At 40.7% G+C, this 24,905-nt stretch overlaps 1 protein-coding gene across 2 annotated transcripts in view; it reads left to right on the top strand.

Annotated features, from left to right (window-relative positions):
• Nucleotides 1–24,905, top strand: part of LOC141800033 (TOX high mobility group box family member 2-like) — an 86,141-nt gene that overhangs the window by 19,405 nt on the left and 41,831 nt on the right. The window contains exons 2-3 of one of the 2 annotated variants that reach the window (XM_074682490.1): nucleotides 10,489–10,581; nucleotides 22,970–23,026. In XM_074682490.1, the coding sequence (XP_074538591.1) occupies nucleotides 10,489–10,581; nucleotides 22,970–23,026 (150 nt within the window). The remainder of the gene's footprint in view (nucleotides 1–10,488; nucleotides 10,582–22,969; nucleotides 23,027–24,905) is intronic. The other variant, XM_074682491.1, reaches the window with a different exon arrangement.

The raw sequence follows: 24,905 nt of genomic DNA, 5'->3' as shown, positions 1-24,905 counted from the left end.
GTCTTCCATAAAAGAATTTTACCCACACACATACATCTGGAACTGGTTTTGGAGAGTTTCAAACCTAAAGGCTTTATGTATGCCCCCCAGACAGAGAGGTTATTAAAGTTTATTGTGGTAAAGTGCTGCAAAAATGTGATATGGCTTGACATTAAAAAGCTAAGAGAGCCACAAAAGGCTGCTGTAATAGAGGTCAGGAAACACAGCTACATCAAGTTGCTCATTTATATCTCCTCAAGCCGCCCTCACTCAAAACTGGACGGCCTAAGAGGCTGAAAAACACACATCCTGTGCTGATATTTCCCCTCTTCTAGCTCATACTTTTCTCCTCAAGGGACAAAACACAATTACTCCATTGTGCCACACAGTACAGTATATCACATTCTGCACATTTCAGCCAGAGAAAAGATGCAGTGTTGTGTTGGGGCATATGGCATCATGATAAATATGCTTTAGAGGAGGAGGTGGAGGGTAGAGGTGGGGGAGGGGGGGTCACTGTCAGGGCATGAATTGAATGAACTTTAGCGTGGTGATTGGATTAGTGTATTGTAAACAAAGGGTTATTTCTGTAATCCTACAGGCGTCGGCGCAAAGGCAAACAAACAATGAAAATGAAATGAGAAATGATTTCACTGTACGCTGTAGTACGCCGATGTATCAAATATGCTATAGAGAGACTTGTAGTTTTATTATATGAACTGAATGATGTAAAAGGCTTCACACCCTTGGATATGAAGACAAACATCTGCGACCACATCTAAGAGAGACACAGTTAGACACACCAACCCAGGGCCTTTTCAGTAACTGCACTGGTTCAACTGTACCTACACACTGATGACAGGAAACACAGCGGTGACAAGGAAAACCCAGAGATGCCACACGGAGGGGTAAAAATAGGCCACTTGGCATGTGAGACGGCACGAGAGTAGGAGGAGAAGAACAAGAAAGAGGGGAAAATTTGGTGCAGTGTGTTTTCTTGTTGGGACTTTTTTTTTCTGCAGGCCTGAGATAAGAAACTTCACTGTTTAAAGTTGGCTTCTGTAAAATCAGTCTCATTCCAGCTTGTTGGTTTACCGGCAAGGAGAGAGACATCAGAAAAAGAATGAACCACCTCTTCTGAGTTCACAGTCTGCACCACCTACACCTTCACTGTAAGAAAAGCCACCTACTTTAACCCATTGCCACCTTAAATGTGTTACAAATCTCACATCTTAACAGTGTCAGTAATATTCCCTCTGAATGCTGACCCCAGAAAAGTCCACATTAGTTGGTGTCAAGAGTCATCACAGCTGTTCTGACCTTGGTCTATAAAAGGTAACTGAACACCAGTAATGGCCATTATACATCTTGTGTGAAAATATAGGTATACCACACTTCTACAGGACCAGAGACTGAAGTTACGTAACCGCTTAATAAATGCCATTTTTATCATCACTGCAACAAAAACTGTCTGACATCCAGCAACATGAACAATCATGTTATACTTGGCCCTGCTTTTAAGATCAGCATGTGACCACTGCACCCATCAGACAGAGTTGGGGATACATGGGCCATGCTTTCACACTAACTGTTCAATCAGATGACTTCCTTCTTTTTGAGGAGTTCATGGAGACGTGGTTGCATCTGTTGGCAAAATGTTTGAAAAAGGCCTGGAGATTGAAGAAAATGTGGCTAAAAACGATGTTTTGGTGTGAAACATAGTTGACAGCAAGAAAACAGAGGTTTTTGTAGTCATGTGACCAAACATTGGATCTAAGTTTAGTTCCCTCACTCAACATGAATTCAAATGGAGTCCATGTTAACTATACAAGATCTATATGAAAGATCGAAGCGACAACCTTCAGCTGGAAGAAATGAAGCTGATGCAGACAAGCTACAAACTGAAGTTCTTCTAGTGTCCACTTGAGGCTGTCTCCAGGCGCTGACTTATACATGACACAGAAATAGACGTACAGCCTGGTACAAAAATGGCTTAAGTCTGAATAGCCCTCCTCGAATCCACCTCTTCTTCACACTACCTCGACCAAAGTTCAAATTAAAAGTTTGAATTAAGTTCAGTGTTTCCAATACGGCCCTTTCATTGTTTCTCTCACTGAACTTCTTTTATCTGTGAGAGTTTTTGGATGTGTAAGAAAATCATTTATTGTCTCTAGATTTTAAGTGATGTCTTCAGCATGTCCTGAAATGAAGTTATCCATGAAATGATAAAAAATTGACATGTGCAAGTGTGCAGGATGGCTCTCTTATGGGGAGACACAGTCAATGTTTTTGCTGCTATAACATCAGTAGAACATGTAGGATATCGCACCAGTTCTCATATAAACCCCAAATTAACTTACACCCTCCTTATTGTAAATATTTCATTCAATCTTTTTGATGTGTTATTTTAAGATCTTTTAAAAAAAACAAGTTAATGTTAACCTTAAGCTACCTGAATTCAACCAAACATCTCAAACCCAATGGTTGAGTCACTTTAGAGGCTAACATTACGGTTAACTTGCTAACTGTAATGTAATTAACAGTCAAAGTAGGCTAAATACAACCAGCTCTGTTACGTTTCTGGGTGCAGTGGATGTTACGTTGGTGTTGTCCTAGATTGTCTTCAATGGTAGTTTCATGTGTAGAACATGTTGAACTTCTCTTGTTTGAACTTTAGTTCAGACAATTTGAAAACACCCAATTTGTGGCACCTCTTTAGTCATCATGGCAGGAGCTGCTGCTGGACGTGGTGCAGGTGAACACATGTGCCAGTCCTTTCTCTAAACTGGTAAAAGTTTTGACTAAGTTTGGTTAGTCAGAGTATTGCTGGAGTAATCATCAAGTCAAAGTGAAGTCACAAGTTTAGAAAATTAGTTTTTGAGTTGAATTAGAGTCTTTGATTTAGAGTGCTACATCACTACTACTGCTTCCTTTGTTAATTCTGATGATTTTGAGTCTCTGTATCATTGGTTTTGTTAAATCATATCAAAAATAGGAAAATAACACTTTTTTGTGGATTTGATGTTCAAATGGGATGCTTAAGTAAACACCAGCACCCAAATGCTGGGTCTTACAGTGCGTTTAATGAGTTATGAATGATAGGAAAGAAAAAGCTAGCTGTTCATTGACGCAAAACAGGCACAGGACACCCCAGTCTGTGCCATTCTGGTTGGAAAGGGGACACAATCACTATTCACTATCCTGTACCAACCACATGTTTCATGTCTTACGAGCCATCCTTGTCTAACCTGACCACTATGACTTGGGTTACAGTGAATCTGTAACATCCAGTCTAAATCCCGTCTCAGGCTGTAAGGAATGAATAACGACATGTCCTCAGGCCTGCCCCTGCTCTGCATATCTGCTCATTCATCTGAACCGCTCATTAAAGGGTAATTACCTGTAATTAGTGAATCATGTCGCTTTAATGAAGATGTTGAAAGCTGTTTGAGCCAGACAGGCTGGCCTTAATTCTGAGTGATGTTCAAGATTAGCTGTAGACAGGAATTCAATAAAGGCGGACATATTAATGAAATATTAGCTTTTTTTTTCCTTGGCTGTGCATAGCTGGTCTGTGTTATGTTTATATTGCGCGTTCATTTTCAATTCCAGCAGCATCAACACCTGGCTCTGGAGGGCAAGTACGTGTTGCTGTATCAGAGGAGGCTAATAGGCACAATGATGATGAAGCTGTGTGTGTCTAAATACTTCTGTGTGTGTGTGTGTGTGTGTGTGTGTGTGTGTGTGTGTGTGTGTGTGTGTGTGTGTGTGTGTGTGCGTGTGCGTGTGGTGCTTGCTCTAATGTATGCTGTGCAGAGTGTGTGTGTGTGTGTGTGTTCCCTGGCGGCGTGGTGAGTGTTTAATCTGGCCCGGTGGCGTGCCGTTGGCCCGGCTAATCACAGTGTGTCTGTAGGAGTGCGCTGAGCCAGGGGAGCACGCCGTCGCTAACAGCGCCTGACAGACTCATTAGAGAGACCTGGCACTGAGCTAGCAAGGCACACACACACACACACACACACAAAACCCCACACTCAAACACATTGAAACACATGCAGTGGGAAAAGCACTCAGGCTCAACTGCACACACATTTGGAAAAGTTCACACACTTAAACACCCTTTTTTTGACAGTCTTACACACACACTCATTCATATAATCATCAACAGACAAGAATACTCTCTCACTCCTTCTATCTCTCTCTTTCACACACACACACAAACACACACCATCTCAGTGCTCCACATGTGAGAACAAGGCAGGCGGTGACCCCTTGCAGTTGCAGCCCAAACACAGACAAGAGCCAAGAGAGCATTTGTGAAAAACAGAAGGAGGAGGAGGAGGAGGAGGGAATGGAGGGTGGGAAAAAACAAGAGGAGGCAAAAAGGAGTGGAGAGATGGGATGCAGCGACACTTTCCCCCCATTCAAATGGTGTGTTCAGACAGGCAAATAACCTTTTCAAGGCTAATTACCTGTAGCCAGGAGCTCACCTGCAGCCTGCTCAAAACCTTGATGTTATAAGAATGACATTTTTTCTTTTTGATATTTTTTAAATTCTGACTTCAGACATGAATGTGAGTTATTTGAATATGAGGAAAAGATAATCTACTTACAGCAAAACTTGAAAAATTGAAGTAGAAGTATAGACTCTATAGAAGAGTATAAATTTCACAGGATTGTGTAGAATGACATTTAGCAAAGTTGGACAAAGTACTTTGACAAATTACTTAAGACTTGCCTGCCTTGCTCTCACAGCGAGGTTAATTGCGGCTCAGCTGCAGCAGAGCCAAGTGGAAACATTAGGTTCGGCTGAATAACAGGTGAATGCAAAGCAGGTCAATATGTAGTCAAGTGTGGGCCTGCCAGCTGTTCACTCCCTCTGCTGTGCCACCACCACACAATAGCGACACACTCACACACACACATGTTCTAGCGTTGCACAGAAGACACAACAGGGGCAGAGAAAGATACACAAACAAAGAAAGCAGAAATATGTTCTGTATTTCCTTTTGTTTATACGGTGCAATGAACAGCAGAGTAAATCATTCATAAAAACAAAGATTTTGTTCATAGAAACTCAAATCATTCAAAGGATAAGACTAAAAGTGACATTTTTTAATATAAAAAGTAGATGGGGCCAAGTGCCACCTCAGATTTATGGAACAAAAAGGGAAAAAGCAAAATTAAATACATACATAGGAAAGTAGTCCAACAGAAAGTCGAAAAAATACAGCTTTAAATACACCTAGACCTGCATGGAGCATGAAGCAGTGAGACGAAATCACAGGAGAAAAGGTTTAATGAACTGGTACAGAGGGGAAGGCACATAAACAAAAATAGTACCATCAAAACACAGGTGTTAACTAATGTAGGGAAAATGCACAAGGAAGCAAGCAGAGCAGACCACAACACACAGGGAGCATAAACTAAGAAGAGAAAAACAGCAAGGAAAAAACTCAAGGATGTGATAATAGAAATGCACACAGGAAGGACAGTGTAGTGAAAAAAAAAACACTGTAAAATTGTGAACATCAGTGAGAAAACAAACAGAAAGAGAACAGGAACACCAGGATTTACTGAAAAAAGCATTCAACTGAGGTTGAGCCAATCCCTGATAAAGCCTAGCTTATTGCTATAGCCTTTTGTTCTTATGGTAAAAGCTGGTAAAATCACATTTATAGGTCAACCTGTCTTTACTCATGCTATAGTCACTTATCAATGCACCAAATGAGTAAAAACTACTCTAAAATATGTACAGATTCACTCAAGTTTGAAACTGTGGTTCACCTCTTTGGCTTTATGGAATTTTAAAGTGCAAGCTAAGCGTTAGCATATTTACCTCTAAACAGTGTCCTTTTAATGTGTGCGGTTAACATTGAGGAAAAACATTTCTCCAATGAGAGATTTAATTCAGAAGCAATTCCAGTATTTTAATTTCTGTGTAGCCTTGATCATGAGGGAGTGTCCCCTTTGATTTGCTAATGTCACTGTGTTAGCTAACATAGCACTAGCTAACTTAGTGCAGCTATTGTTTTGTTGCTAGAGAGAGCGACAACACAGCAGTAGAAAACCACTTATTTTTTTTACCCCTATCGGTTTATCTCTCTAAGTAAGCTTCTTAAAGTTCTTCATCAGTTCTTTCTTAAAAAAAAATGTACTGAAACTTTTTGGTTTGGATGGAAAAGTAAAGCTGACACCAGTTTCTTAAAGACTGTAATTTCCAACTCATAGTGTGCCCAAACGCCTCAGACAGTTTTGGAAAGTTGGAAAGTATTGTGAGTACAAGTAAGTTGACACATTGTCTACTCATTGACCCCCTGGATATCAAACAACACCTGCCTTTGTTTAACACCTTAAAAACATTGCAAACACCTACAGAAATATCGTAGGAAAGATCCTACACAAAAGTATGCCTCGGTGTACGACAAGAAGTTTTACTGTATATTCTGCTGCCAATTCTGCCAGGTGTCCCTCTCCTTTTCTCCCTTTTTCTCTCACTTTTCTTTGCCACTCTTATCTCTCCCTCATACACTTAAATCCTTGTCAGAATTTTTAATCTAAGGTGGTAGCTGTAACTGGAACAAGTTTTGCTGACAACCTTTTTTCACCGAAAAGCCAAATCAAACTGTCTTTAATTTTCACAATCATACGACGTACCAGGCCAAATCTCTCTCTCTGTCTCTCCTCCTCTCCTCCTCTCCTCCTCTCCTTCTCTCTGTTCAGGGTACAATAGATGTTTTGCTCTCTGCTCTCCTCCATTCTCTCTCCCTCACTCTTCTCCAACACAAGGCTATGACATTGAGGGAATGTGATGTGATGTATTGTAGTGAATAATGTATTCTGCAAGGATTGTACAGAGCGCGTAGAGCAGATGGCAGCAGGTTGATCTCAGTGTGTGTGTGTGTGTGTGTGTGTGTGTGTGTGTGTGTGTGTGTGTGTGTGTGTGTGTGTGTGTGTGTGTGTGTGTGTGTGTGTGTGTATTTAATGGTGACGGTGTGTATTTGTGTGTTCATGTGTGTGTGCACTCACCCAGAATGGGGGAGGGGGATGGAGTTGAGGAAGGGAGGGAGGTTGAGTGGGGGTTGGTGTGTATGTGTGTCTACGTGAGCCTCCTTTGTGAGATAAAACATGCAAATGGTGGATTATTTTAATGCATTTTTTTCTAGGGCCCTGAGCCTTAATCCCTAAAGCAGTTGAAATGAAAATAGTATATGTTTTCTTTCAAACTCTCTCCCTCCCTGAGAGGAATTTACCCCACCAGCTGTCTAGGAACAGGATCCTTTGCACTTAAATTTCTCTCTGGTGTAGTTAAAGCCAAAGACTGATGATTACATCCGGAAAGCACTGAATAGACTAAAGCTTGTCCGTTCTAAAGAGCAAAATTAATGTTTTAAATGTTGTCAGATTGAATGACTATAACTCCATGGAGTTTAAAAGCAAAGCTAAATGCATGCATCTGTATTATGTTAATGCTCTGCGCTAACATGTTAGCTTTACTGTGTATATCTTGTACACAGTCCAAACACTGCAAGAGGTATGTAAAACAAAAACCTCTACAGTCCAACTTTTGACGCAAAAAGCTATTTTTTCACTTGTTTTTCAGATTTGCTCATTTAAAAGTATGAAGCACAATGTCTCATTTTCTCTGGAAATAATGAAGAAAGATTTTTTTTTTTCCTCTGGGTTTGTGTTTTCACTTTTGGATGGAGATAAATAGAAGCATAATGAGCAGTGGCTGAAGCACTTAAGCGCATACAGTGTTTTTTTTCTGCAATGTGAACTTGCCCCCTATAGCTGAAGGTAACAGATGGCAGAATCTATTTACATCCACTTAGGTGATGAGTTTACTTATACTTAAGGTTATTCCACAGTTTTCTTCACTTTTATAGACTTTTGTTAGAATATACAGGCGGCCTAAAGGTTGCAATCACACCGCTTTCATTTAAGGGCTTCATTTTTTGCACATTTGTCTGTGTGTGTACGTACTATACCATTCTTCTTCAGGCTTATTTTCATCCTTATCCAACCTGTTGGTGTGATACCCCACACTCTGCTCGCAGGCTGCCTTATTCCTATGAAGTCCCGTCAGCTATGTTGCAACAACAAGATATTCTAGGTGGCATGTAGAGCTGCAAAGTGTAAAAGCTGGTGGATGCCTGGCAACTGGCCTGCAGTATACAGAGGCCAGACACTACAACCAAAACCACAGCAAACGTCCTTTATTTGGATCCTCCTACACCATGGATTCAAAAAAGAGGAAAAGTGAAAAACTTTGTTGTCTCCTTTTTGTTCAACTTATTAAAATCTTTTTTATAGCTTTGAGGAGTTATAATTTCCAAGCTGATCTGGAACAGCAGAGAGGAAAAAGCTTGTACACTCTTGTCTCTTTCAGATCAGGGACAGTAAGCATAATTGAGTAAATGTATTTAAATATTGGAGCAAGCTGATTCAGCCTCTCTGGGATGGTTGATATTGTACTTAAGAAGAATATTGCCCAGGGCAATTCATTAGGAGTAAATAATTGAGAGGCTTGGATGGTGCTAAGGTGAAATGTGTGTTATTATTTTATGTAGTTTGTGTTCCTGGGGCTCTTCAGTTTAAGAATATTAAAAATGCACAAGCCTTCCCACAAATTACTCACTGGTAAGATTCACAATGGGCGCTAATGACTAACTATCCATCTCCCATTGTTTTCTAGCTGTGTAAAAATGTTTTGCTACACCATTATCAATTCTATCTCTGCTTTTGGTGATGCTCTTTATTTCCAATGATGTGTACCTGCATGCTTTTTACAATATCAGCTTATTTCATTAGAGGTAATTGAAGCATATTGGCTATTAAAGCAGGATGATTTGATTGGTGAAATAAAGACAGAAAGAAATAACTCTCGTTTGAGTTTTGAAGGCTTGCTGTTTGGTTAGTAATAAAGTGGTGTGGAAGGTGTAATGGAGCTGTCAGCCAGGCATGCAGCAGGCCAGTATTTAGCTAAAGAGCGAGGGCTTAAGTTATACATAGGTTACACGCCAGCAGTCTTTCGATGTCACATTGGCAAACCAATAAATCTTCCACATGTCAGTGTTGAGTGCACCTGCAACTGTTTATTCAACCTCAGATGGACTCATGCAAATGGCATGTGTTTGCAATAATTTGCATCCAGCTAGGTTTTATCTGCAGAAACCTTTCCTTTAAGCTGTCCTTTTCTTTGCAATATATGTCCTCACACTTTAACTCTTATCTATTACAAATTCTCACTTTTGTATGTCGGTTTTCCGGTGATGCAACTTAAAGGCCACTGAGGTTTTATTTAACATTTTGTACACCCACACACCACCACGTGACAACCAAGAAATGGGGGAGCGTCTGAAGGTCTGCTCACAGGTCTGGATGCACTATAATAGCATGGAGTGTTCAGCCTATGGTTTGTGGTCTAGGTACAAGAGGTGTTTGTCCTTAAATAGTCAACGGTTGTGCACCGTCCTCCTTTGTTCACTAAGACTCTCACATTTGCGGTTGGAGAGATATTTTCTCCTCCCTGCAGAGTGACTCTTTGGTGTAAGTGTTTAAGTTTCCATCTAAACTGTCACTTAGTCCACTGTCCCTGAGTCAGAGTGAATTTACCAACATTCAGCATCCTCGGATGATGAACTGAGATGACTCTAATTATTCCCTAAGTGCTGCCAGATAGTGAAAAATTAGCTTGTCATTTAGCCAATGACAGGATAACTTTTAGTCTAATTTCGATGAGCCTGCTGCTGGGAGACAATACATCCTTTTGAATTTGTCATAAATATGTTACCTCTTTACAGTGAAATTGAACTTTGTGCCACCCACACATTTCAAACATATAATAAAGTTGTTTTCTGGTGTGAGGTGAGCATCTCAGCTTTATTTTGCAGACAGTAAGACTCTAGTTTATGGAATGTGCATTTAAGTTGGATGTGACAATGTTTCAAAGGCATATTTGTACCATACATTGTGTTATGGGTTGAGTTCTTTTTATACTAATAATAACTGTCAGAGATAACTAATGTACATACACACATAGTTTAAATGCACCCGTTGCTGCTCATTTGGTCTCCTGTTCTTGGCTAAGCGCCAGTGTTCAGCCCACTGTCTTGTCAGGGGTTTGTGTATGTTGCTTGTCAGCCTGTGTAAGAGAGTTTAGAGGTTGGCATGAGGAGGAGGCGTGTTCAGGGTGGAGGGGATGTCAGCTCATTAACCTCCATTCTTTCCCTAGCATGGCGCTGTGTATAGTCAGTGTGTAAGTCTCATGTCATTACTCCTCCCCCTGCACGCGTGTGCTGGGCATGAAGGGAAGAGCAGACAAACCGTGGAAAGGGAGAAGCATAAAGGTTCACTAGGGAAAGGGGGGGGGGCACTTGACATGTTCCTTTACAAATGCCCTGCTTGTATCTCATAAACTAAAGCCCCGCCGTCTCGTTTCCTTCCCCACTTTTGTCTTCTCTGTCTCTCCTCTTTCTCTCTCCATGCTGTCTCTCTCTCTAAACACAGGCCCGGTACAGTGTGGCTGAACGAGGGGTTAGGCTTCACACTGCTGCCCCCCAAGGCATCAATCCAGCTAGGAAAAGGCTGCCCACTGCTGTGGTGAGATACAGTAGCAATGCCCCAACTTTTGAAACCTGTTCTCTTTGTGCTTGCCAATTGATTTTAAGTGGTATACCTCAAGGTACCATCCCAGGCCCAGTGACACTTTGGAGGCTTCACTCTTAGGGTATAGTTGTGATAAATTTGCCTGTGCTTAGACATAGAGATTCTTTTAAGTATTCACAGGTGTGCAAGGATATCTGTTACTTTTTAAGGTCATGCAAGGGAGCAACATCCACCTCTTTCTTGATAATTTGTGTAAAGGGGCTGTGAGGAGTGTGAAAGTGATCTTGAAAAAGTCTCCCTTCTAGATATATGCCTGACCCTAATTCCCACTTAAAAGTGAGATTATCAGCACCAATATTGCTGGTTACAGGTTGTTTTAAACTGCTACTTCTTATCTTCAGTTCAGGTTGTCCAGGACTGGGTTGATTTACGGCACATCTGGGTCCCTATGACAGCACCAACTAACGAAGTTTAGAAGTAAATAGAGATAAAACACAGAGATTTGTATTTTATCTCTGCTAAAATGGATTTTAGTGACTAATTTTTTAGTGATGGTGGACATAGGAGCCTAACTGTCAGACAGAAAAAGGACAGAAGAGCAGAAGAAGAAGAGAGTGATACAGCCCCAGCTAAAGGCTAATTAGCCTTTAGCTCGGGCTGTATCACTCCATAACACAGGGGCTAAACTGTTTGTGATAATGTTGATTTCAACCCACAGTCAGCAGTTGTTCTGCAGTGGTCTGTTCAAACTTGAGAGTCTATCATTAAAATGAAGACTGAGGTCACGTTAGCTCTGCTTGGTAGTTCACTGGCAGGACATTGCTAACCAACACATTACGGGCTTGTCTTAGAGCACCTGTCTGTTAGCTGCGCTAAATATAAACAGCTACTAAACTACATACAAACTGACAGTGTTTACTTGTTGTCACGTTAGCCTACAGATACGTCAGAGCACCGAGCTGCCAATAGCCGGCTGCTACAATGTCTGCTTGATATCACGTTTCAAACTGTAGCACTATGTAACAATCCTGGTAAGTACCTTACCGTGGCACATTGTATCCAGTAAAAAGTTGTCTTGAACAAACTAAGTTTGTTTCAATCCAATCTCCATTTTATTCCAAAACAAACACACACCTCGCTGAAAGTAGTTTACAACAGTGTGCGGAGACTCCAGGCCACAAGGTGGCAAGGGAGAACAATTACAACAGATCCTCCTCAAGCATCTTTAACCTTTTGTTAACAAAATAAAAACTGTAATTTGAATTTAATGCAAGGAGTAGATGCCAAAAATATAGCACAGAGATCTTCAGGTAGTCTGTGTTAGGTGAAAACTTTGCAGTATGATTTCATTCAAATTTCATATCTTTGTTTTTTTCTGATACTGTTGATGATGACAAAGCATAAATGAAGCTTTAGTGAACTATAAAATATTTTGTAATTGTTTTTTTCCTGTAAAAAGCTTTTTTTGTGTGTGTGAAAGGCAACAAACAAACAAAAAAATATTTTAAACAATTAGAACACGTACACCCTACGCACACACCCTCTGTAACTGTAAGTTTTCTACTGCCTGGTGTAGTATATCCTATGTTTAAAGAGGAATGCTCCTTTGGAAATAGATTGATGGGTCCCCCATGCTTGTAACAATTTATTTTAGTCACTGCCAGAACTGTCAGACTTCATTTTTTTTTCTTCTCCTCCTTTTGCTCTTTCATACTCTATTCTGCGCAAAGGCAACAGAGAGCAGTAGATTGCAATAAGATAACCAATTATATGCTAGAGGAAACCTGACTTTTTTTCCAGCTGCAGTTATCTGATGCTGCGGTGAGCAGAGGCAAAGGGCTGGGGTAATGTGACATTCACTCTGCCCTTTATCGTCTCTCATCACTGTTTACCCCAGTCAGTTAAAAGTGGCTCGTGCTCTGCATCCTTTCATGCTGCCAGAGAAACCTCACTGACATGTACTCACGCACAAACCTGCACTTTGTTTCCCACTGTATACACAATTACACGAAAACCATCAAATACACACATTCACACACACACTCACACTTTCACACCAAACCAAAGTCTAAGTGTCAGGTAGACTGGTGGGATAACTTCCCTCCTAGTAACGCCTGAGATGATAAGAATAGCACAACTGTAACTCGCGAGGCTAGCTGCTAATTGCATGCAATGCTATAGGGCGTCATGCTTAGACGGTGTTTTCCAGACCTGATTTGCAAGCAGACTGTTGAAGACCACCATGGCAGGATTATTATATTTTAACCCTTGCCCACCTTTGCTCACGCACTCATGTTTGGCACACGCCATGTGTATGACCTCTTTTGCTTACCGCCCTAGTTACTGCAGAGACAGACTGATAATGCTTAATCAAGCTACAAGTCATGGTTCATCAAACAGGTTTTACAGGCAGAGAAGCTGTGACCAAAAGCTGCACCTGGATAGATTTTACACAAACATACAGACACTGATGATGGACTAACACTAAAAATATACCCCATTAAGTCCCTTTTCATGCTTATTTGACTAAGTTGTTGGCAGAGAGTTGCTTATGGATACATACATCCAACAAGTACAGAGCAATATTATAATTTATTTGGACTCTTTTTACCCGTCACATGGTGATTATTTTTCATAGCCTATTATATTTATTCTCCCTTAAGCTCTGTATTGTTCTCCTCCAACATATGGAGGATATATCTGCTGCTTTTCAGTCGAAAAGCTCAACATAAGGAATACAACCATTGACTGTATAAAACATGGATGTAGTCTCGCTGAAGTCACTCGTCTGTTTCTGAAATGGAAAATGAAGCACATCAGCTATAGCGGCCATATTGGTTGTGGCAAGGGCTTCCCCTACAGCCATAGGGCGCCTGTCGGTCACGTGACCCTGAGCTGTGCCTCTTATTGGGGGAGCTTGTGATCTTGATATCCTCTGAACAGCCGAGTTAGAAAAAATTCACCCCCGTACAGTGGGTACCGGTAGTAAAATTAGCGACTCAGACAGGAGACGTTTTTTGAACCAGGCTGTAAATAGGTTCATTTCTGCTTTGAAAATGGCTATTTTTTGGCTTGGTGTGTTTGTGACTTCCGGTACTATCGGAGCCAGCCTCAAGCGAACACTCCAGAAACAGCTGATTTTAGCACTTCTGCATTGTCTCATATTCTTAGACCAGAGGTTGCTGCTTGTACACAACACAAGTAGTAACATTGGTCTTCGATGTGATAGGGTACATGTAGTTTTAATGCACTTTTTGGCGTAAACATCTGACTTGTACTTGACCAATCATGTCAACAGATGTGTTGAGGTTGAGAGGAAGAGAGGCTGAGCAAGACATCAACTGAAATGCTAACAACAGTTCCTCACTGGGTTGCTGTTTTGTTTCAGTGACTTGCGATCGTCTCTTTATGAGACTGCACAAATTCAGGGATGGTGTTGCCAGTGATTGGCCAACTCCTCTTCTGTCTCATGGCTCCAGCACCTGCTTCATTATCTCTATTTTACTTAGTTTTTTTGTTCATTTACACTGATGGTGTTTGCTTAGAAATTTATTGGGTTTCATGTCACGAGACTATGAAGCTTGTTAGGCCATAAAAATCCATAATTTAGCCGCACTGTTGTTTAAGCCGCAGGGTTCTAAGCGTGTGAAAGATGTCGCGGCTCATAGTCCGCAAACTACGGTTTCAATTTGATTCAAAATGTTTATTTTGATGCCACTACTTTTGTTAAAAAATGGTTGTATCACATTTTAGGTTTTGAAGTTTGACCATAGACACTTACCTATAGTGATGTACAGCCTGTGTCCAAAACAGGGTAGCTGTCGCACACCAGCTGTTTCGCTTTCTGCACGCGGTAAATGTTTACTTCATCACGTCACTGACTCGGTGCTACTGGTGTTAAAGGTGTATTTTTAGAATCGCTGTGGCAGAAAAGTGTCTGCTCACGTCAGGATGAATAAATCTCCCACATAGATTTACCACTTCTTGGACTAAATTATGTGTAACAATGCTTTACCGCGGTAATTACGGTATAGCAAAATTCATTTCGTGGCAACATATGATACTCGTGATGAAACCGGTATACAGCCCACCCTTAATGTGACGGAACAAATCATACAAGGAAGAGAGAAAAGTCAAACATGATGGACTTTCTAACAGCAGGTTGTGAGGTTTTTGATTGTAGATCACTGTAACGAACTACACAGTCGAAACTGTTGAGCTATGAGCAACATTCAGTTTCAACTGCTCATCTGCTGATTCAGGCCTGACCTCAGCATAAGACAAATACTCCGCTTCAAGGTTATGGATCGTCTTGTAATTTGAAGTTTTATTATGTCATTGCTCGGAAAGCTAACTTGGGGTAGTTTGATGAGTATAAAGTGGACAGGAAAGATAAACAGAGGTATTGATGTGTGAGTGCTGTTTACAAGGTGTGACTTATCATGCCCTCTATAACCTCTCGTGAACTCCCAAACTAACATTGAACTGGAGCTCACAGTGGAAACAAAACCTTATTTAGAACCCTCCACCTGGCCTCACTTCACACACACTCACTCACACACACACAAACACACACCATTTGTGCCTTTCTCCTCAATCTCCCCTCCCATCTCTGCTGTTGACTGCTGCTTCTGTTTTGTGGTTGCTCCAGTGCAACAGAAAGTGGATGAAAAGTGCTTTTTTCATTTTTACACATCACAAGGTATAGGTGGAGCCGGAAGCGGTTGAAAGCTTTTTTATCATCATTTGTAAAAAAAGGTTCATCTTTCTCCAAGCTGTTTCTAATGTGCGGGTGTGTTAGTATTTATCTATAATTTTCTCTTCGGTTTAGACTTTATCATGACAAAGTAGATAATGCTCATTAGATGTGAGCTGTAGGATTATACAACCACCCACAATGAAACTAAATGTTAACAGATCAAGCACAAAGCCTTTCAATATTTTTAGAACAGGTTTTTAATGGATGCAGCGCCTCATAGATTCATGTCTTTAACTCCTCCAACTACATAGTTGGCACTGAGCCAGATAATTCAAAACAGTATCCCATCAAAATCCCTCTGTGTGGTCAGTTCTGCTCTGTGTATGTTGTCAATATCTGATCGTGTCATTTCTGCAGCCCACTGACCGGAGCACACAGTGTCCAGATAAACATAGCCAGGGTTTTGCATATGAAAATGAACCATGCAGCAGATAAAGGTGAGGACATCAAATGCTGGGCGTTGGTGGATGTGACCCTGGTGTTACTGCAGCTGAGCGTGCACATGTTGTGTGTGTTTGTGTAGAGTGTGTGCAGGATCATACTCTCACACCCAGGAAGAGGCCCTGTTTCCCTTATCTAACGACAACAGAGCATGTGTCGCCATGGCCACAGGCTGCGCTTTTTATGGGCTTTGTGTGTGTGTGTGTGTGTGTGTGTGTGTGTGTGTGTGTGTGTGTGTGTGTGTGCGCGCATTTATGTGTGCCATATTCATTGTTTGCCCATGTTCATTGTTTGCTTGGGGCGTGGTGCAATACCAGAAGTGTTACTTTAGTCTCCTCTCCCCCTCTCCAATACAAGTCTAAAAACTACTGAAGGTTTCTCTTGTTCTTTTTCCTTTCTTTCTTTCTTTCTTTCTTTCTTTCTTTCTTTCTTTCTTTCTTTCTTTCTTTCTTTCTTTTTGAGTTTTTTAGTCTGTGGAACATACATGCACCAAAGTCTGTCTCTCTAACCATCACTGTTTCAGTCTCCATCTTTAAACCGCTGGTGACAAGTTCGGCGACATCAAAATTCAGAGACACATTGTCTCAGGTTGAGGTTCGCCGGGTCTCTCCTACAGCTTAATTGAACTGAGGACGAGAAAGAGAGATGTAAAAAGAGAAATAAAGAGAGGAGGGGAGAGATGAGGAAGAAGGGTGCTCAAACAGGCATACATATTGCATGAGCTCCCCCCTCCCACCACCGCCACCACCACACCCCTTTCTTCACAGAATGGCTGTGTACTGTTCTGGGCTTATTAATTCCGCTTGGTGAGAGAATTATTTTTAGAGAGTTAGTATACTGGCAAAGGCTTTTAAAGTTCCAGGTATAACACATTCTACTTAAAGTTTCTTTTTATAAATCGGAAAAGTTCTGAAAGTTTGCAGTGGTTCCTCTGCATAGCACCGTATGTTCTGGTTATTTCATGTCACGTCTCACAGATGATACAGCGGGTGACATGAATGCTGTTTGGGTTACAGTGAGAAACCATAACACTCAGGTACATCTTGACATGTTCTGTAGCATATGGTTATAAGACATGACAGATATGAAAGATGACTTATACTTTACATCTGTTGAAACTTTTACTTAAGTACATACATACAGTACATCAACACCTAACAAGAGTTTAAAGTGACATTACAATAAAACAATCAATCTTTAACAGATGGCACCTTGAGATGATAAACATGAATAGTGGAGGAGTCAGGATGAAAGCGCATTAATCTCAATACAATTAATGTTCAAGTTCAAGCCTTTTTTTTTCTTTTTTCTTTTTTTAATTGCATTTGTTATTGTCCTTCTTGGCACACCATAATTAAATTCTCACAGTGTTCTCCTGGTCCTGGTGTCACCGTGAAGCTAAAGAACAACACCTACTGTGTTTTTGATTGCTGTATTCCACTAAGAGAAAAATCTTAGACAGCTTTGTTGACAAGTCAAAAGGAGATGAACACTTTTTTTCTCAAATACGGCTCTCGAACTAGGCATACAGGTGCAGCTTGTCAGAGTTAGGGATGGGAATTGATACGATTTTATCAATACCAATGCTGTTAACGATCCTGCTAATCCAGCCAGTTCTTTAACGATTCCCTTATCGATTCCAGCAAATTTTGCATGTGGGCAAATGGTCTGATTTTCAGTGGCAACAATGCCAAACATACATCCCAGTATAGATAACTGCTTCTGCAAGCTGCTGGTGTTTCTGCTCACTTAAGGTTGTGCAGTAGGTGTAATTAAAATTAAGCCACAATTCTGACGCTTTTGAACCCTGTCAGTTGAATAGAATTGATAAGGGGATTGATTCGCAAAAAGATTAATGATATCGATTCTTAGATGGAACTGTTTACGAATCTCAACTGGAATTTGTTTTCGATTCCCACCCCCAGTCAGAGTGATGTCAGCGAGCAGCAGCAACACAAAAGCCAGTGATTAATCCGGGTTAACTTTTGAAATCCAATGATTAATCACTGTAAACAGCCTTGTAGTGAAGTTGTTAACATAATCAAACATACAACAACTAGTTGCTGTGGTACGCATTTTTTTTTTATTGTTGTGGAATAAACTGTATTTTACCTTCTGGCTTTGGCAGTGATTTTCTTGCCTTATAATGAGGTCATTTTTTCCTTCTAATCAGGGGACAGTCATGGCACATCACAGGTACACAACAGTCCATCAGCGCCCCACCCCCTCCACAAACAGATGTGCTTAGAAGACTTGATGGGGGAGCTTATATGAATTGTCCATCAATCCGAAAACAATCATCAGTGGAGTCTGTTATTTTGCCTCCAATCCTGCCATCATCTGGGAGCTCAAAGATGAAAAGATCCCGGCATTGTATTGCACCATTAGCTCTGTGTAAATATTACATGCTTTCCCTGGATATGCTAGTTAGCATTACTTCCACCTTGTGGCTTCATTATTTTTGAAATGCTCAGCTTTGTCGATGATTGCGAGGCATGACCTAGTTCTGCGACTCTCTCTTTCTCTCTCCCACTGTCTTTACTTTCTCACTTTTCTTCCTCATTTGCTGGTTCTCCGTGTCTTTGTCGTCCTCTCTCTACCACTCCACCTCATTTTCTCCACACTCTGAATCTGTCTTCCTCTTTCTTTGTCATTTATTCATTGTCTTTCTCCATTCACTGCCTCAGCATCCCCTTCATCCTTTGAGCATGCCTCTCTGTTACTCTTATCCTCCGTCTCTCTCATGTATGCATTCTTTATTTCTCAATTTGTCTTCCTTCCACATCCTATTATTATTTTCCTCTATTCTTACATTCCTCTCCCTCTCTGTCTCTCCACTCCTCCCAGGCTCTCCATCCCTTCTCTCCATGTTTTAATTCTTCTCTCTCAACACCACGTGTGTCACGGAGGGAAACATCGCGAGCAGTGGTCCCTGCTGAACAATTACCATGCAAAGCAATCCAAATAGAGATGTTTGCCGAAAACAACATGTGTGTAATTACTGCTTAATGAGGCCCTTGTCTCAGGCAGAATGCCCAATTAGACTGCCGATGAGAAAGAGATGCCAAGGCCTCGCTGAAGAAGGAGAGGGAAGGAGGGGTGGGGACGGAGATGGAGATGGAGAAGAAGAGAGCTAGAGAGAGGTGGGGACTGTGAGAGAACATGGGAAACAGAAAAGAGGAGAGAGAAAGCAGCGAGGAGGAAAAATAGAAAAGAGGAATGCACAGTTAAGGCTTAGGGGAGTTGAAATAGAAAGATGGAGACAGAGAGAGAAAAGAGCAAGAGGGAGAAAGTGAAGAGAAGAGAAACTGCGGAGAAAAGAGAAGATGATTTCTGCAGTAAATGTGGAGTAATGGCAGAGCTGATAGCATTGAGCCGAGGATAAATTGGCATTTTAAGTGGGAGAGCGAGGTAGTGCAAAGGAGAGCTTTTGAGAGAGAGGAGCAGGGAGAAACAGCTTTACATCTCAATATATGGGCAGCCATGTTACAGCACAAAATGGCTGACCTTTCAAGGCCTTTATGGCCAATACCATATATCACAATTCTTTATTTTCTGATTTGTATATGTGGGGATTTGTTTTCTTTAAGCACTCAAAAAGACATTTAAAAGCCTTTGCAAACAGTGATTTCTGTGTGCAGGCACGCTAAAACCTTCATCTGTGCTATAAACTCATTACAATGAAACGTTCTTCCTTAGTCAGAAGTAGGGATGGGTAACTTTCACATTTAAAATGATATGGTACCAATTCCTGGTACCTGAAAATCAGTATCGGTACTCAATGGTACCAATTTTTGGTACTTTTGAGCCTTCATGTGGTAAAAAATATCGATTTGTTTAATAATAGAATGTAAATTCTTTTCAATTTAACATATGTATTCTTCAATATATAACCTTTTAATGCGTTGTTCATGTCCAGCAGGAAAATCACATACTCTCCCACTCCCTCACAGTCACAGGGATACCTAAACATGGTACCTTTTGATTTTGCGTGAATCCGTACCTGCTACTTTTGACAGAATTCAGTCAGTACTAGGGCTGAACGATTTTGGAAAATAATCTAATTGTGATTTTTTAAGACCAATATTGCGATTGCGATATAGCATGCGGTTTTTTTTGTTGTTTTTGGGGGGGGGGGCTTTATCTTCTGCATTGTTCACTTAACACAAGTTTTAAGTCATTTTATAGTATGACAAACCAACAAAAGATACTGTTAGCAATTAAACAAGTCTTTTTTGCATTTCTTAATTAAAAAGGAAAAGGAACACTGTGAAATTTTACTGACCTCCAGTTGTCAGTAAAAGTAACAAACCATACAGAAAAAAGTGAACAAGGGGTATTGCTCTACGATCTACTTGATGGATCTTTGTAGCCCACAGGGTTGTTGTTTTTTTTCCAGAAAAAAAACAGCATTTTGACTTTTGCTGGTTTTAAGGGAGAACAAGTACAAGTTACTATATTCCCTCCAGGTCTGTGCACATGAAACTTTTTTTTTCTAATTGCAGCCTTTGCGATTTGAAAATTACATTCTCTTACATTGTGATGACGGTTTAAAATCAATTAATTGTTCAGCCCTAGGCGGTACTTATAAGGCCCCGTTTACATGGCGCCGAAAACAGTCAATTCCGCAAACATTTCGTTGCGTTTTGGCCTTCCGTTTAGATGAGACCACCTTGCGTTTTCAGTGAAAACGCAATCTTTTGAAAACGCTCCCCAAAGTGGAAAGATTTGAATCCGCTCCTCCATCCAGCCTCGTGTAAACACAGAGCAGAGCGTTTCAGGGTGAAACGCTGATGTCACTGCATGCGCACTCGCAGTTTCAGGTGAAGGCTCCGCGCGCAGCCACATTTCCAGTTGAGCCATTCCGGTCCAGTAGGTGGCGGTAATGCGCGTCATGGTTGGATTGCCGACCGTCTCACACAACAAAAAGGCAGAAAAAGAAAGAACAGAAGAAGTGAGTTGTCCTCCTGGAGTCGTATGAACGCGGATCGTTTTCACGCCGTCCTCATGTAAACGCGGGTGGCTTTTGGAAACGCAAAGGAAGAATCTTTGCGGGAGTCTCCGTGTAAACGGGGCCTAAAAGTACCTAATTCGGTACCCATCCCTAGTCAGAATACAACAAGAAAGGAACCAAAACTCGGGGTGGGAGAAAAAGTCAAAAATCCATATATTGTCAAATAATCTTTTTTTTTCTCAAATTTAAATTCTTCATTTCAGCCTTTGTTTATAAACTGGATTGGAAAAAGTTACCACTTCTCTCCAGCAGAGGGTGAAATGTTTCTCTCTGACTCACATGATATGCATTTTATGGTAAAATATGGCTCCTGATATAGCCTTTAGAAATTATCAGCATCATTTAACTTTTGCACATGGTCTTGTGTTAAAGAAAAAGCAAACTAAAAACGTAAATACCGAAAAATCGTAATTTAGATCTAATCCGCATCCCAAAAAACGCTATAGAATCGAAACCCAAGAATAGTAGATCGTCCCAGCCCCAACAAAGACACAAGCAAATACAACACTATGGACAACACAGCTTAGCCTCTCAGTGGACTCCTCTTACTGTCAGGTGTTAGACCCCGTCATGCTTCATTAAGCTAATTGGCATCCATATCTCCTGAATGTCGCGTTAAACAATTAGTCAGCATGTAGTTTAGCTTGAAACGAACCTGTAGTGTGGGTCTTCTGTTTAATCATGTGAAGTGTGAATGAGGCTCATTGCGAGTGCTTGTCTCGGTTTCGTGTTTGTGGCTGAATGTGGATGTAATCATTAGAATAACCAAGTGAATCCTCACAAGGGCCTCCATGATATGCATCGTTAACCAAGCATTGCCCCGAGGCAGGCGCTCATTCCCCGGGCCTTTCTCCTGCAATAATGTACCGTAATTTTTCTTTCTCACCACTCACATGCTCATTTAGCTGCTTTCACTTTTTTCCCTCTCTAACAGTGCAGATATTAGATTTCACCCCCAGGAATTCTGCCCATATCCGTCCATTATAGGCTTCCTCATTTGGCATTGTTTTTAGCAGGTATGCCTTTGTATTCACTTACATGCAGGATGTGTTTGTCTTAAAGCCTTCAGTTGCTTTCACCTCCATAGCAAAGCAGACCACCCTAAAAAAAATGTCCCTTTGTATCTTCACATCTAAGGAATTTGAAATGGAATGCTGTCTAGTTTGATCATGTTGTCTCTGCCGTCGTTTTTTTGATTCTCCTGCACATTGATACCACATAGAATGACCCCCTTCAGCAAAGAGAACAGGGGCTCTATGTGACACTTTGGGTTTCTATTGCTGTGTGTGTGTGTGTGTGCGTGTGTGTGTGTGGTTATTCAGTCAAGTCAAGGTTTGTTCCATTTGCTGCAAGAGTGTTATGACAAAGCTTTGTGCCTTTCTAAGCCAAGGGCATTTTTACAATATAGCTCTTCTAAATGTAGTAGTGGTTTTTCAGTCACCTTGACTCCGCACAGCTTCAGTTACTGAGCCATTTGTTGGTCAGAAGCTCTTTTTTCTCTCCAGCTTTAAACTGAATCTGTGTTGTATTTTCTTTATCTCTTTTTTGTCATTTTTTTGCCACTTACAAATTAACCCAAAGGAGGATTCTTCCCCATACACTTGACATAACAGCTAGCATGTAGCATGTAGCATTTAACAGTTGACCTGGTGTAGTTTCCCAGCACTCTCTGGGGTCAAGGGTCACTTGTAGTTACGGGTGTCTTAACCCTGTGTCAAACTGTGTTTTGGCACCTGCAGCAAGTGATCTTTCACTGCCTGATTAACCCAATCCTGAAGACACAGCATGTCCTCTTTGTGCAGCACACACACACACACACACACACACGCAGACACGCAGACCCTTCACTACTGTATGCACTCACAGATTCATTCACACTCATTCTCTGTCTTGTACGCACAGCGGCGCCCACAGGGAAAAGCCCATCTCTCGTCGCTGTGCTCATGTCGCCTAATTATCGGCCCGCTGACGAACAGTAATTACCCACGCTGCCATGCCACCACGAGGTTTAACCAAAGTGACAAAGTCATTAGTCTCACACTTCAGGCCACCCGTAAAGAGCTTTTCCTCTTCACACCTACTCCCTGGCCTCCATGCTTTTTTTTTTTTCCACAGCTCCTCTTGCGTAGCCAACCATGCTAATTCCTCCTTTCTTTTTCTGTCCACAGTTTGATGGTGACAACATGTACATGAATGACAACCAAGAGTTTCGGTCTCCAAACCAGGTAAGAAAGAGCTTGCATACACAGTTTTCCACTCTAAATAAAAGAGTTTATGGGAATGTGTGTTTGGGTTAATTTTTGAATATGCTTCATGTCAACATTTGCAGGCAAGGGAGTGTGTTAAATGACGTAAGGGTTGGCAGTAAACAGAGACATAGCTGAGTTAAACTAAAAGAATAGTTTTGTTTGGCTTGTAAACATAGAATGTAAACACTGTGGTTTGTCAGCTTGTTATTAAAGTTGATTTATGACATGTCAAGTAACATCCTCACTTTGACCTCTCCAAGAATCTGAAAGCTGAGGATACAACTTGTCATCTTTGCTCACATAAACCAAGAGCTATGTTGTTAAAAAGCAAAACTTAAAGACAAATCTAGTTGGGCTGCTTTTAAAACCCCACGTGAAACCACTGTTAAAGCAATTGTAGAAGGTTTGTGCAAACTAAATTGGCATGCAAACACAAGCTACTATATGAGTAAGAATAACTAACAGACTGTCAATGAATGTGTTGGAAAACCTCGCACTTGTGTTTTATCATATCTGCAGATACACCGTACGTAAGTGATTAGACAGCTGTTGAAAATTAACAATCCTTCATCCACTTTGCAGTGGTATTGAATTAGGCAAAGTGAAAAAAAACATCCTTCCACAGTAGAAAGGCAGCGTCACTTCTCATGTGTCGTGTTATTTTGCAGCACTATTTAGTATTACTAGTCTGTAACAGTGGTTTAACACCCTCTTGTGTGTAAATTGATCCCACAATGGCGTAATATAGGTGTCTCAGTGTGAGTATGGTGTGAAAGCTGAACACACAGCAAGAGCCTTACACACACACACACACTTAGACATGCAAACACACACCGTGCTGTCCTGCCTGCTTTATCAGCTCACACTGAACGCCTCATGTCTCTGTGCCTACCTCAGATGAGGGAACAGAGGTGGATTGAGGTGATCCCTTTTACACCAAACATGAACCCTCATGTACATGAATATTACAAAAACCATATATTTTTGACAGACATACTTTCTTTGAATCATCTTAACCATATTTCATGAACATTCAGTTGTTTTTTTGCTTAAATAAGTGATGTTTTTCCTGTCCCTAAGCATTTATTTACTAACTTTAAGATTTAAAAAAAGGATGAAACTACAATGTTTTGCTTAAATTTTACTTATTATTGTAGGGATGCACGATATTATCGGCACAATATCGGTATTGGCTGATAAAAGCTTAAAACACGTTTATCGGTATCGGCAGATGTGAAAATTTCTGCCTATAGGCACAGCCAATAAGGTGTTATTCAGTTAGGATTATTATTATTTTCCATCTGAAAAATAAGCTCCTTAAATAAAATGTAGCACTTCATTTATTTGCACTGCAGAGCTCTGTGTCTGTCACCAGGTTGTTACAGTGGCTCTAAAATAATCAAATGCAACTTGGTTATGTTTAAAAATGCATTGTACATTTAAAGTTCATGTGATCTAAAGAAATTGTTTTTCTGTAATTCAATACTGAATGTCTTGAGTTTGAAAAAATAATACATTTCTTATTTATGGTAAAATCAAATGTTTTTTTGTCTTGTTTTATGTGTGTTTCTTAAACAAATAAGACCGTCACAATAAGAGTAACATATAAATTCCAGTACAGGATAGACTTAGCTTTCTTTACAGTGAAAAAAACAAAAGAACTTGTGATTATCGGTATCGGCCAAAAGGGGTTTCGCTATATCGGCATATCGGATATCGGCAAAAATCCAATATCGTGCATCCCTATATTATTGTGCTTTAGGAAGTTTGTGCAGAAGAGCTTTGATTTAAAAATCAGAATTTTGTTCTTGTTTTAACACTCGGGAATACTTGTCAAAGTCTTTTTATTTCTAGA

Source organism: Halichoeres trimaculatus, unplaced genomic scaffold, assembly GCF_033239565.1.
Source record: "Halichoeres trimaculatus isolate MK-OKI-2021-1 unplaced genomic scaffold, fHalTri1.1 fHalTri1_scaffold_11, whole genome shotgun sequence".
NCBI lineage: Eukaryota > Metazoa > Chordata > Actinopteri > Labriformes > Labridae > Halichoeres > Halichoeres trimaculatus.
This window is presented reverse-complemented; position numbering and strand designations above follow the sequence as displayed.